The 13,594-nt window shown below is 38.7% G+C and overlaps 1 protein-coding gene across 2 annotated transcripts in view; it reads right to left on the reverse strand.

The window, feature by feature from the left end:
- Nucleotides 1-1,800: 1,800 nt before the first annotated feature.
- DDR2 (discoidin domain receptor tyrosine kinase 2) overlaps nt 1,801-13,594 on the reverse strand; it is a 137,471-nt gene continuing 125,677 nt past the window's right edge. For both annotated transcript variants that reach the window (XM_030824042.1, XM_030824041.1), the window contains 4 exons: nt 12,520-12,711; nt 11,992-12,226; nt 9,645-9,794; nt 1,801-8,265 (listed from right to left, as the gene is read on the reverse strand). In XM_030824042.1, the coding sequence (XP_030679902.1) occupies nt 8,131-8,265; nt 9,645-9,794; nt 11,992-12,226; nt 12,520-12,711 (712 nt within the window). In that variant the 3' untranslated portion in view covers nt 1,801-8,130. The remainder of the gene's footprint in view (nt 8,266-9,644; nt 9,795-11,991; nt 12,227-12,519; nt 12,712-13,594) is intronic.

Here is a 13,594-nt window from a genome sequence, read left to right on the forward strand (position 1 = left end):
CCACAATAATACTTGTTTAATCCTAAAGGGGTTCTGTTAAGAATTCTTTCTTTATTTTGTATGCTTTAAGAGGCCCAGGAAAGGCCTAGGCAAAATTCTTGATGGGCTTTTGTTACATCCCAGCCTTTGTATAAGGGCACTGGCTTTTAATATTTAACCACTTAGTCAGTACTGAAACAGTTGTTAGTGAGACCTGGCCTGCCACACTTCCACCATGTCTCAGATGGAAAGGGAAAGTGCCTTGGATTGGCTGTGGGCCAAGCAGTAAGCAAGGGACCTCAGCCTTTACTTAGCCACAAACCAAATCCTTCATCCAGATAAGGGGTAGGCCATAGGGACCTCAAAAGAACTACTTAAAACCCAGAAAACTTTGTAACTGGGCCCTTGAGCCACTTGCTCAGGCCCACACCCACCCTGTGGAGTGCTTTCTCAGTTTAATAAATCCCTGCTTTTGCTTTCACAGCTTCGTTCCTTTGTTACTTTGTGCATTTTGTCCAACTTTTCGTTCCAAATTTCAAAAACCTGGACCACTCACACTCAAGGCCCTCCTTCTGGTGACAAAACTGCTATAAAGGTTTCTAATGCTTACTCTAGGTTTCTGTATTTGTAGCAGCCTCATTTTAAAATGTCCTAGAGCTCAGAGGTGATGAGGAATAAGAAGAAGGAGACCAGGTTGTGTGGCTGTCCCATAAAAAACTCATTTCTATAAAGAAGGGAGAGGGCCTGGGCTGTGGAGGCTCAGCATTACCTCAGTCTCAGGATGACTGCCAGCCTAAGACAGACTGAATTAAGTGAAGTTCAGACAGCTACAGAGCAAGACCATCTGTCTCTCCTTTCCCCAAGATTTTCATTCAAGCCAAGTGATGAAACTGCTCTCTTCTTCCTTTTTTTCCACTAAAGTTTCTGCTTTCAAGGTGTTACGACTTTTGAAAGATGGGCTGAACTGCTAGAGGTGCTCGGAGAGACTAGAATAGAGTTCACAATAGATGCCATTTAATTTTATATTTTACAAATATTTTATCACTCATAGGACACAGCTTGATAACCATCATAATATGTTGTTATTGATGAGTGAATGGACAGGTATTTTTTTTATCATCATAAGTTTATGTTTTGCATGGGCTCATTCTGTTCTCCTGGAAATCAGAAGAACAATCTGGTACACAATGATCCCATCTATCCCTGCCAAACCTCGTCCCTGTGATTTATCTACCATGTCCAGTGCTGAAAAATGTGCTCAGAAAACTCATATATTCTAAGAAATATTCTCAGAAAACTAAAAGTATAAACTTATTCTCAGAGACCAGGTAAGAAATCAGTTGTTTGGGGTCATTTCATTCTAATCTCTAGTAAAATGACTGAATCTAAATTCTGGTTTTCATAGTTTTTTTTGGTTTGTGCATGTGCGGGTAGTCTGAGACAGACTATATTTGGATTTAAAAAGGATTTCTGTGTATCAAACAAGACAACTCTGTAACCATAACAATAAGGGATCACCAGTTAATTCTGGACAGGATTCCCCAGAACTGGACTAATTAATGTGAGAACGTAAAATCCCAGTGTCTCGTATGTTTGGATATGTCAGAGACCAAGATGCTTTCTTCCCAATAAACAGTCAACTCATATGTTAGAGGCCTATTTAAATAATCCTTTGTTGGAAAGCCCCACAAACAGGTGTCCACACCACATACACCCCAGCTCTGGCCCATGCCCCATCACTTCCCCAGGAATGATGTAAGACTATAAAGAGCAAAGGTTATGAAGCCCAGAACTGGCACTGTTTATACAGAAAGGGAGATCCATCAGTAGCATGACTCTTTAATCATTGTTATTTACAATTTATCATCTGACAGACTTACAGAGAATAAATAAAAGAAAATATACAATTGGTATCACGTTTCTTTTTCTAATACAGAGAAATTTTACGTATTCTATTTGGAACGTCTATGATAGTTTTAAGCAGAAAATAAATCCATTTGCTCTTTACCCCTTGACAAGAAACATCATCTTCCAAAGCCTGCAGAAGGGGGCCCAGATGTTTCCTCATCACAGGAAGAGTGCACCACATTGCTGCAGAAACTCAGTCCTCAGAAAAAGTTGCCAGGCAAAAGGTAGAAGAATAGGATATCATGAATAATAAAGGAAATATAATGGATAGGCTAGATTACAGACTCTTGGTGTGTTTGCAGGAAGCCAACTTTCAATTGTGTCCAAGCCTGTTTTCAAGAAAACAGTTTTTCACTGAAAGTGATTACCTTATCCCATTGTGCTTCCCTTGAGTCTCTGCAAATTCTTCCTTGACATGTTCGTTGTGATTGTGGATGAGCACAGGCTAGCATGGGACTCAGATTATTTTCCTGCAAGGCACCTGACATTGTTGCATGTTGTTGACAAGGTGTCTGCAGGAGAAACTAGATAGCTTGTTTCAAATAGGCTGGGTATGAGGCCAGAGTCTGGTCTCTTCTTTTGATTTGGTGTCCTGTGGAGAACTACCTTTCATTGCTGTCTAAATGCTTCAAAAAATTAAGCAGCTCTATAGATCAATTTCTCCATCAAAAAGTATACAAACAGAGAATGCACTTAACCAGGTACAAGTCTGAGTATTTTTTTCTCTTTCCTCATTTGAAAATAAACTCTCCATGTTACAGCAAAACAATTCTCCCTACATTCACTCTAGTTAACTGGATGAGAAGTTTTTGTTTCCATCTTATATTCATTCAAAAAAACAACATTTAGCAAATACTTATCAAGTGCTCACAATGACCTAGGAACTTAATAAGACACACATTGTTATAATCTTGACCCCTTAAATAGGGGACTTAAAAATGTCAATCATAAAACTCAAAACTCTAATCCACAAAACTGGAGTTTCAACTTCTCCCCAGGTTGCTGCTGTGTTTGCAATTAACTTGGTCTAATGTGGTTGTTATTCCATTTAATAACAGCCATTTAGGCAAATAAAACCTCTCTACCACTCTGAAAATAGTATTTTATCAAACATTAGGAGTCTATACCACTGTATTCTATTCTCTCCACAAGCTATTTCCAGTGCCATTAACTAAGTGCCAACTAACTCTTGACTGAAATACTGGTTTACTCTAAACTCCTCATTTTGTCCCCAGTGCTAATCCTACTCACTGTAGAAGCAGCAGGAAGCATCTAGAATATCCTGCTATACCTGGTTTTCTAGGCAACAAGCTATGAACAGGTTTTACTGTCTTTTGTGTTGCCTAATCTTTCTAAGTTTGTCTTGGATTCTTTCAGATGCCAAACAGCCAAACAAATCAGAAAATTTAGAAGCAGTGTAGGCAGGGTATTGCTCATGATAAAGGAACACATTAATGTGTTAATAGTCTCTCTAATACTGTAGAACTTTATCCAGATAGTATCTTTCCTGTTGTATCCAAGCAAGGCCAGATTACAAATCAGCAAGAATTAAAAGTATCCAGCAACTAAATGAATATGTGTGGAAAAACTGGCGAAATTGAAAAAAGGTCTTAGTTTAGTTAATAGCATTATGCCAATGTTAATTTTCTGGTTCTGAAAATGGACTAAGTGAAATGTTATAAATGGGGAAAACTAGATCTAGGGTAAGGCCACTCTACTATTTTTGTAACATCTTGTGAGCCTTAAGTTCTTTCAAAATAACAAGTTTTTTTTGTTTTTTTTTTTTAAGGATACAGCAACTCAATAATTCCCCACTGCTCTTTGGCACCAAGTAATGCAGCTAATTGTAGCAGAAAACTCAAAATGCCAGAAATCAAATCACCATTAACCACTCTAGTCTCTCTCCTTCTCAATTCAGTTCTTGAAAACATTTACTAAGTGAAAAACACATTAATCTGTTTTTATAAAAATGTTACATTTCTATTCAGAAGGATTTCCCAGCAAAAATAAGGATCTGCATCTTCCTGGAGATGCAGAAATATTAGAGACCTACCATATGCACTGCCAGAGGACAGAAGTCTTACTAAAAAGGAAAGACTAGGATGGCAAATTCCAGGTCTATAAATTCGACTTACGATCAAAGACTTAGTGGCCATATATTGCAATTTTCTTTTCTTCTTTTATTTTTGTAGTTTTGGGCAAAACATTCACTGTTCTGTTTTAGTATACTTCCTTGGAACATCTTCGTCTCTTTCCATTTTGTGGACACTCCCCTTCTTCTATTCTCCTTTACTCAAAACATATGGCTTAGACCCACATCATGGCTTTCTTGTGGGAAGTCTGGATGGGACTAGAAAAACACATGTTTCCAACATGGTGCATATCTGTTTGTGCAGATATCAGACAAGATTTAATCTTGTCTAACTTATGTGTATTGTTTTGATGTTTGCCTGTGGTTATTCTGGGCACAGCAATGGTGGGCATTATTGAAAATGAACTTTATTGACAGATGAAAGATAATAGAACATGAAGATTTATGAACTACCATAAGCTCCGCATCTCTGGGTCTTCATTTCCAAAGCAGCACTTGGAAAACCAAGCCCAGTTCAGGCAGAGTCCCTTTCTTCTCACCAGCACTTGAAATGGTCCAGAATATACCCGAAGCTCAAACCACCTTCCTCACCCACTTCTTCTGAAATGAAAAGGTCATTCCCCGATGGTTGCTATATCTTTTCCAAGAGGAACTTCCCCTTTCTTAAAATTCTGAAAAATTCCTTTCCATTTCGTACACTGAACCTGACTTCATTTCTTAATAAATATTTTTATCATCTCTATAATCCAGAATTTCTTCTTTCTCCACCCATATTTATTTTTTACTTCAAGACACTTACTTTCCTATTCCCTTTCAAAACTCCTTGTTTCAAAATGGATTCCCAATGGCTCCAGCTACTCCTGTTTCTACCTTGCTCAACTTGACCTTCCCCTGTGTCTTTCCTGTGCACTCTCCGTTGCCCCTTTTTATGTAGCCTCCTTTCTAGCCCTGACCTTCCTCCATATTCAGTCATATGCACATCCGCATATCCTTTTTTTTCACCCCACTTGCATACAATCCTCTTCTTTATACAGTCTTAAATACTTGCAAGTGATCTTTCCACAACATTAAAACCACATTTTGCTCCTCAGGCACCTCTTTGCACTCTAGATCTTTTCTGATCACATGTGTGTCTGGAGAGCACATCAAGTTTCAGACCTAGCTATCAGCACATTAGCCAGCAAGAATATAAGTTTAGATCTGACAATCCCAAAACACAATCTGCACATAAAATAATTCACATATATCATGAAGAAGATAACTTACTGCAAAGGTAATAAGGCCCCACAGTTTCTGATAATTTTTTTTCTATCTCCTTTTCCTGATAAGTCCTAGCTTCATTCCTCTAATTCAAATTTGAACTACTTTCAAATTCTATATATTAGGCCCTCACTATATATTCTGTTGGGTTGCTTGGATTTGTGCTACTAAACTCTAAAGGCATGACTAAGCTAGAAACTAAACCTGTGTCTGTAATACAAAGTTCTCAGTGCCAGAAGTTGAAGCCTTCTTCATCCCAGAAAAGGATACAGATATGTATTACATGATAATACATATTGGGCAGCCATCTGAAACAGATTACTTCTGTGACTCAAGGCCGGGAAAATTCAGACATTGTAAGTTCATTTTAAACATGATTTTTAAAAAAATATATGGAATCATAGAATAACCCAGTGAACTGGTGCAGAATCATAAAAAAGAATAAGTGGAGAGATTTTAGGGAAAGGAAGATAAAATAATATTATTTTCTCTTGCTCCATAAGAAGTTATGGTGTGGTCTGGATGTAGCCCTACCAGAGGCATGTGGATAAAGAAGAATAGACTGCAGGTCCTGAGTTCAAGTCCCTTTAATTCTAGTGAAGCTAATACTTATCTTGAAAGTGGAGTGTGGCAGGTCCCAGGGTATCTAGCCCTGCACTTATCAAATATGCTAATGTATTTGGAAATACCTGGTAAACCTAATGCACAATACAAATGGCATGTGTTACTATTACTACCAGTACAGTGATTTCTTCCATGATCTCTTTTGCTGACTACAATTTTCAGAGCAAGAAATGACCAGATTACTAAATCCATCAGTTATAGATCCAATTATCCAGTGAGTACTGGACATATCAGAACCAGAAAGGACCTCAGAACCATTTAATCTAATTTCCTCATCCTATAAATAAGAAAACAAAATGCAGAAAGACCAAGTGATTTAGCCAAGATGACACACTTAGTGTGAAGCAGAAAGAGGATTAAAGCTCCCAAACCAATGCTCTCTTGACTCTCAAACCAATGATTTCTCCACAGTTAGTCCTGGGATAGACTAAAGCCCAAAGGCATAGGACAACTATGGGGAAAGGACATTTGCTAGGATCAGAAGATGACCTGCAAAATGGAGCCCGTGGACCTGGGATCTATGCTTATGCTGTGGCGTGGAGCAATGCTGAAAGCTGAATGGGGAAATACACATGTTCCTGAGAAACTGTTGTAGAAGGTAAACTGGTGAGGGCAACAGAGGCAGACCCAAGGGGTCAAGGCTATTCCTTCTTAGCTTGGGAAGCTGATTTGTAATGTTTTCTTGTTTCTCCTCAATTGGAATGAAGAGTTCCTTTTTCCAGCTTCCCACTAAATCTGAGGATTTGTGGAGTGTGAAAGCTCAGAATCTGCTCTGAGCAGATTCCTTCTTGACAGCGGCTCTGTTTCCATGAATTCTGAAGCCACAGCCTTGAGCTTTCTTTTCTGCTGGTCATGCCATCTCAGAGGCAAGAGTGTGTATACTCAGCAGTAGCAACAGATGCTCATCCTGTGCCTCTCCAGAATCAAGGACTCTCGGAGTGAGAAGGATATTAAACATCGTCTCATACCACCATCTACTTTGTGTTTGAAAACCTCCATTTTCCTTGCATTGTTCTTGAGTCTCTATCTTAACCTCTCCAGTGACAAGAGACTCCTCACCTCTGGTGGCAGCCCATTTATCCTTGTATGTTCTGAGTGCTTCATTTTCCCCAATAAGGAATGGAAATCAGTCTCCCTGTAACTTCTCCACATTAGTCCTAGGACAACTTTTTTGGGGACACTCAGAACAGATCTATTATTCCCTCTTAGACAAGGCCATTAGGTATTTATGCCTGAGAAATTCAGCCCGAAGCCCAAAGATCCCACAGAGGCTTCATCCTTGAAAATGCTAGAAGTTTTGGACAAGATGAACTCAAGAGTCTACCATCAAGATATCAAAACATCAGACTTTACTGATTAAAAACTCAGATTCTCACTAAAACACACACATGAAAATATCTGAACAAGACAAAGAAGAGAACCCTCTTACAAAATCACAAATAAATGGTGGATAGCATGTCTGTTATGTGTCCTCCATTGACCTCCTTTCCTATGTCCATTATCTATTCATGAATCCTTCCATCCATGAGGTACTTTTTTTTTTTGTAAATCACAATCCCCCTTCACACACTCTTGCAGCAGACATTCTTTCCTATCTACATCCCCAGTTGTTTCATATATGAACTTCAATCCTGACCCCTGCCCATGAATGAACAGAACACCCATTTCAAGAAATTGGGGATTTTCAAGAATATATCATTCACTTTGACAGGAGAGAGAAATACAAACAGTGAGACATGTCCAGAGGCCAAATTAGAAAACCACCTGTGATTAGTTGCTGAATTCTGAGTCCTCAGATTCTCCTCATCTATCAAGTGTTTTCCCTAAACTTAATCTCATGTTTCCCAAGACATTAGTATTCTTCAAGTTTTTCTTTCTGAAGATTCTTTTAGAATGACATGGAAAAATATTGTAGAATCTCTGCACATTTATAAGCACAAGCATAGTTAACCTTTATAAATTATCTGAATTTTCTAGCCTTTGTTATCCAACACTTTGGTATATCAAGTAAGATTTTCTTTTACTAGATTGTATCTGCCCTAGGCTTTTTTTTTTTTCCTTTTTTAGTTCTTTAATGTAAAAAAAAAAAAAAAGTATATATGAGTCAGGGGTAGGGAGTGGGGGTGACCAGGAAAAGAGAGCAAAGCAAACAAGCCTCTGTCTCTCAGGTTCATTAAATGTCCAGATGGAGTGGCATAGGCGTGGGTGAGTGGTAGGTCTTGTAGGGAGGACCTGAGCCATAGGAATGTGGCCAGGCGCTGACAGCATCACTCATCGCCTTGTTGAAGGAGCAGAAGGTGGATTTCTTGGAATGAGGGACGGTTCTTCGTATCTCTTCTCCAGCAGCTGAGCATCAGCTTATACACAGAGTCAGGACAAATGGCTGGTTGAGGGAGGTAAGTCTTTGAGAACAAAAATAAAGGAAAACAAAAGAGAGAGAGACAGAATATTACAAAGACGGGGGAAAGGGAAGTATCTTTGCATCATGGTTTGATTTGCCCCCTGCCTACTTTCTTGAACTTGATAACTGAAATGGGTGTGGTGTCCATTTTTCCTACTCATGAAAGTTCTGAATCCTATCAGCCCTTGTCTAAGCTGTTCCATTTGTCTTCTGCAGTTCTCTGGAGCAGAATTTTTTGATGGGCCATTATGTGGTCCCTACCTTCATGCAAAAGATGAAACAACCAAAAAGAGACCAAATCTTCCATTTATGGGCAACCCATATTGAAGTTCATCTTGGCTGAGCCAATCATGGCAGAGGCAGAAAACAACATTTTTCTTTGGCCCACTCACTTATCTCATGTACTCGGGAGTAAATTTTCCTTTTACTGTAGTAAGAAGGCAAATTGCCTCATAACCAAGATAGCTAATTTAGACTCCCTGCTGCCAAAATATTTACAGAGTATCAAGATACAATTAAATTCTGAGACCCCTCTCTTATTTTTAATATGCATAATGTATTATCTCTTGTCAATCCCTTATCTATCTTTGGCTTGCTTGGATCTATTCAAGCCACAGAAGATCCACTTTTTATTGTCTGCAAGATCCTTCCCCAGCTGTTACCCTTTTCCTGGTAAAGACACCATAATCCAAGGGTATGCTGTTGCCAGGCCGCTTTGGGGAGGTGCAGTGCTGTAGCTACTGGCAAGCTTTAAATTCCAGATCTCACAGGAATTTTAAACCTAAGCCACCTAAAAAAAAGCTTGGAGTATCTTGGCTAGGAATTGAGACTCCTGGGGAGCTTGGGAACTCATCTTTCCCTGAGTCCTGAGATGTCACAACACTGGGCCCAGAGATACCTTCCAAGAGCAACAAGTTTAGGATATATCTGCCCATTTTCGGACATCCAAGTCTAGAAACATTGCTAGATAGTCAAAACCAACCCCATTTCTTATACTAAGCTATATTTTTAATGAATGCTAATATGTCCCTTTTACACTTTTATCTTTTGACCCAGAAGAAAAACCACATGGTCTAGATCAAGAAATAGATAAAACATGAGAGATAGGACTTTGTTTCCTGCTACCTTTGAGTTGGGGAGAAACCTGACATGACCCTTTATGCTCTCCAAGAGTCAATGAGTTAACACATAGATAAAGCAGAGTGTATGGATGCCTAGGGGGAATACTGGTCTTTCACATTATCTGGATAGTTAGTGACAAAGACTATCATCTGGATAGTCTGTCTTCCATCTCGGCCCACTCCTGCTAAGTTAGGACTTGCCATTCTCCATCCTTCAAGGTACACAGGTCCACATGCATTCATTCCCAACAGTTCTTACCTGCCTCCCTTGGTCTCGGAAGAATTCTCCAGTATTCTCAATAACCTGTTCATCTGACAGCTGGGAATAGGGCTGTTCCTGACAAAAGGTGAAAGTCTCCCACAAAGTAACCCCAAAGGCCCACACATCACTTGCCGTAGTGAACTTGCCCTATTTAAGTAAAGAAAAGAATGGGAAATCAGAATAACCTGTGCACAACAACACCCGGTTAAATTTCACGATCTGGAGCTATACCCCTTCCCCCACCACAGGCAAGGAATTCTGCAAATGCCAAGATGTGCATGGAGCATTTAGAAACAGCCCATTCTCTCATTCTCATGATCTCAGCTTGTTTCTGTTTCTCTGGGGATGAGATCCAAGAGCCAAAAAAAATGCAGCCATAAGCTATTTGACTCTGCAACTGAGTGTTAGGTCAACCTTTCAACTCTAGGGTAGCCTTGGGAAAACGCTCCTGAGAAAGGCAAAATCTGAATAGGAAGTCAATGGTTTTTATGTGAGAGGAATCTAGTTTAAGTGCCTGCAGTGAATCCAGGACTCTCCTTTACCAGTTCAGTGATAATCAGTGTTGAAAGATAGACTTTAACAAGTGACAGCAATGAGATTCAGGTGTAAATAGCATGCATTGACTGCTCACATTTTCTACTCAATACAGACAACAACATTGTGAAGTGGATGATATTATTTATTATTAAATTTTTTTTCCTTTGAGAAGTGGGGTCTCATTATGTTGCCCAGCCTGGAGTACAATGGCCAGTCACACGTTTGATCTCATTACTGATCAACACGGGAGTTTTGACCTCCTCTATTTCTGACCTGGGCTGGCTCATCCCTCTTTAGGCAACCTGGTGGTCCACTGCTCCTAGGGGTGACCATATTAATGCCAAACTTAGTGAGGACACCCAATAGTCATAGTGCAGCGCAGCCCAGATTTTCATCCTCCTGCCTCAGCCTCCTGAGTAGCTAGGACTACAGGTACACACCACCATGCCAGTTATCTTTATTTTTTAGATCAGAAAAATGAAACAGGAGAGGCTTCCCAGATTCTTCTGGTTAATAAGACCATTAGTAGTGGAAAAACTGGATTTGAACCAAGGTCCTCTGAATGTCAGTCTAATATATTGTTTTCAACACCACATAATACCTTTAGGAAGAGTAATGCCTAACTATCCCATTAGAAATGGGTAAAATATAGCAATTCATATATATAGGTGAAAAAGATCTTTATAAGGATTTATGTAAACTGGTGTACATCACAGCATCATTCATAAAATAGCAGGAAATTGGAAAGTACTTAAATATCAAATTATAGAGGCATTATTAAGTTATAGTATATATCTACACAATGGAATATTATGCAGATAATAAAATGTTAAGTTAAAAATAGAGATAGAGAATTGTATGGCATAATGTCATCCCAATTACGTAATGTAAATTACATATATGTACATATGTATATAAATGCATGCATAGAAAAAAAATTGCATGCATAGAAAAAATATATGTATAGAAAAAAAATCCTCAAAGAAAATATACCAAAGTATTGATAGTGGTTATCTTGGTGAGTGGAAGGGAATAACTATACATTTTTTATTTCAAAATTAATTTACAAATCCTATAAGAATATTAGCAGGAAATAAGCAGATTAATCATAAATGAAAAAATCCAAATTGGTCTCAGACTTTTCTCTGCAATGTTACACAAGCAAAAAGATAAAATAACATGTACGTGGCATTGTAGGAAGTAAAAGTGTATAGTCTAATGAGTCTATAAATCAGCTGAGTGGTTGTAAAATCAACAATAAAAAGTCTCAGGTATGCATGGACAGAAAATATACCTCTAAGAGAGATATTTGGAAAAAATTACTCACTTATGGTATGGAATATCAAGAATCAAAAATTATAAAGCAAAGAATGATGAACTTAAAAAGAACATGTTGAAAAGTATTGAAATACAATTATAGGAATTAGTCTATATAATTATGAGAAAAATGCTTATGAAATTAATGGAAAAAAATATCTTGTATAGGTAACATTTCTTTAAATGATAAGGTTTTTAATATCTTAAATTAAGAACAATCACTAGGTAGAAATGATAAAGAGAAACAAAGATAATAAATCTCCTATACTTCATAACTTGTCTCCCTAAATTTTTATGTGTTAATTTTTTTGCAGAAATAGGCAAGCATTAAATAATAAGAATTAGTACACAAAGAAAATAATTTCAAATCAGAGAAAATATTACAGTCTATTGAGTTTACCTCCTGCTGTCTCAGGTTTGTCTCCACGTGTCATGCGTGCGAGCCCACATGCCAGTTGTTAGACAGGGCTTTAAAATGCTGAGAACTTACCAGCAAGATACTCTCCCAAGACATCCAGCGGATAGGGAGCACTGCCCGGCCCTGGATCCGGTAATAGTCACCACTGTACAGGTTCCTGCTCATTCCAAAGTCAGCTATCTTGATTGTGTAGTTCTTACCCACTAAGCAGTTTCGTGTGGCCAGATCTCGGTGAACAAAATTAAGAGAGGAAAGGTACTTCATGCCAGAGGCAATTTGGGTAGCCATAAACTTCAGATTGGCGTAACTGAGGAAATAGACAAGAAGACAGAAGGTAGTCTATGGAAACAGGAAGATGTGAAGGGTACACATTCTAAAACTGGTATCAACAAACTAGGGTTGAAAGCTCAACATTCTTTCTCTACTCTTGATGAATCCCTTGCATTCCCTCAAAGGGCAGCTGCTCCATTATTCCCTGCACACTAACTTCCCCCACCATCCCAGAACAGTGATACACTTTAAGGCTCACTGCTCCCTATTTTCAGATCCCAGGTTACTCTCATGACCACAGGGAGGAGATGGAAGACCTTGCTTGTTTACCTGACAGTGGGTACATTGCTGGAGGAAGAATTAGGGGGCTCGTGGCGGGAAAGAAACTGATTGAGATCTCCATTCTCCATGTATTCAGTGATCATGCAGAGAGGGTCATCAGTGATACACACAGCTAATAGATGGATGATGTTTGGGTCCTTGAGCCGAGACATGATCTTTATCTCCTTAAGAAAATCATTCCTTGGGAGGATACAGACATAGATAAACTCAGAAGTTGCCAGAGTCAGAATCAAGAGAGAGAAGAATGCACACCAAGCTCTATTCCTGGACATTATGCTAAATCTTGTTTCCCTTTGGATAACTTTTGAGAGGACAGAGAAATTGACACCTGTATCTGTCTCATTCTATTCCTCCTGAAATATCATGATGCTTATTCAATTGTAATGTTTTTGAGAACAAGATCCATGACTTATTCACATTTCTATCCCTCACATCTAACAAAATCCCTGCCACACAGAAAATGATTAATATTTGCTGAATTAAAAATAGGCTGCTAAAAACCACTCTACAGAGTAAAACGTCTCACTGAAAATCATATCTTAAGTGCACGAGGATATTTACCTCTTTTTTTTTTAAAGCCATAGAGTCACTCTATTACTAGTGAAGAAACTCTGTATGATGTGAACAACCATGCTTTGGCTTATCTGATTACTCTTTATTTTCTCATACTGACTTTTCTTAATGCAGTATGAACCATCAGTCAGTTGCAACATGTATTTAGTAGCCTGTCCAAAACAGAGCTCTTTAAAGGCTGTGGTGGTAGTCATGTCAAAAGAAGTATTCATTTGACCAATACTAATACTTGTTTGAGTACATGGTGACAGACACCCTTGGGTCATAAAGTAGCAAGATTTTGTTAGTGAGGCCTCTAGCCCACATTCCCAAAACTGTTGGAGCAGATGAGTTATAAGCCCTCCAAGAGTTTTCTAGGAATCCTAGACTGGAAGTCATAGTATGTCAATATAAACCACTGGAATCAATGCAGTCCTGATGCAACACCTCCCCTCTTTCATTCCCCCTTCCGTCTCAAACCAGGGGTTTCCATGGCTTGGGAGGGTTCACA

This window comes from Nomascus leucogenys, chromosome 12 (genome assembly GCF_006542625.1).
Source record: "Nomascus leucogenys isolate Asia chromosome 12, Asia_NLE_v1, whole genome shotgun sequence".
NCBI classification, from domain to species: domain Eukaryota; kingdom Metazoa; phylum Chordata; class Mammalia; order Primates; family Hylobatidae; genus Nomascus; species Nomascus leucogenys.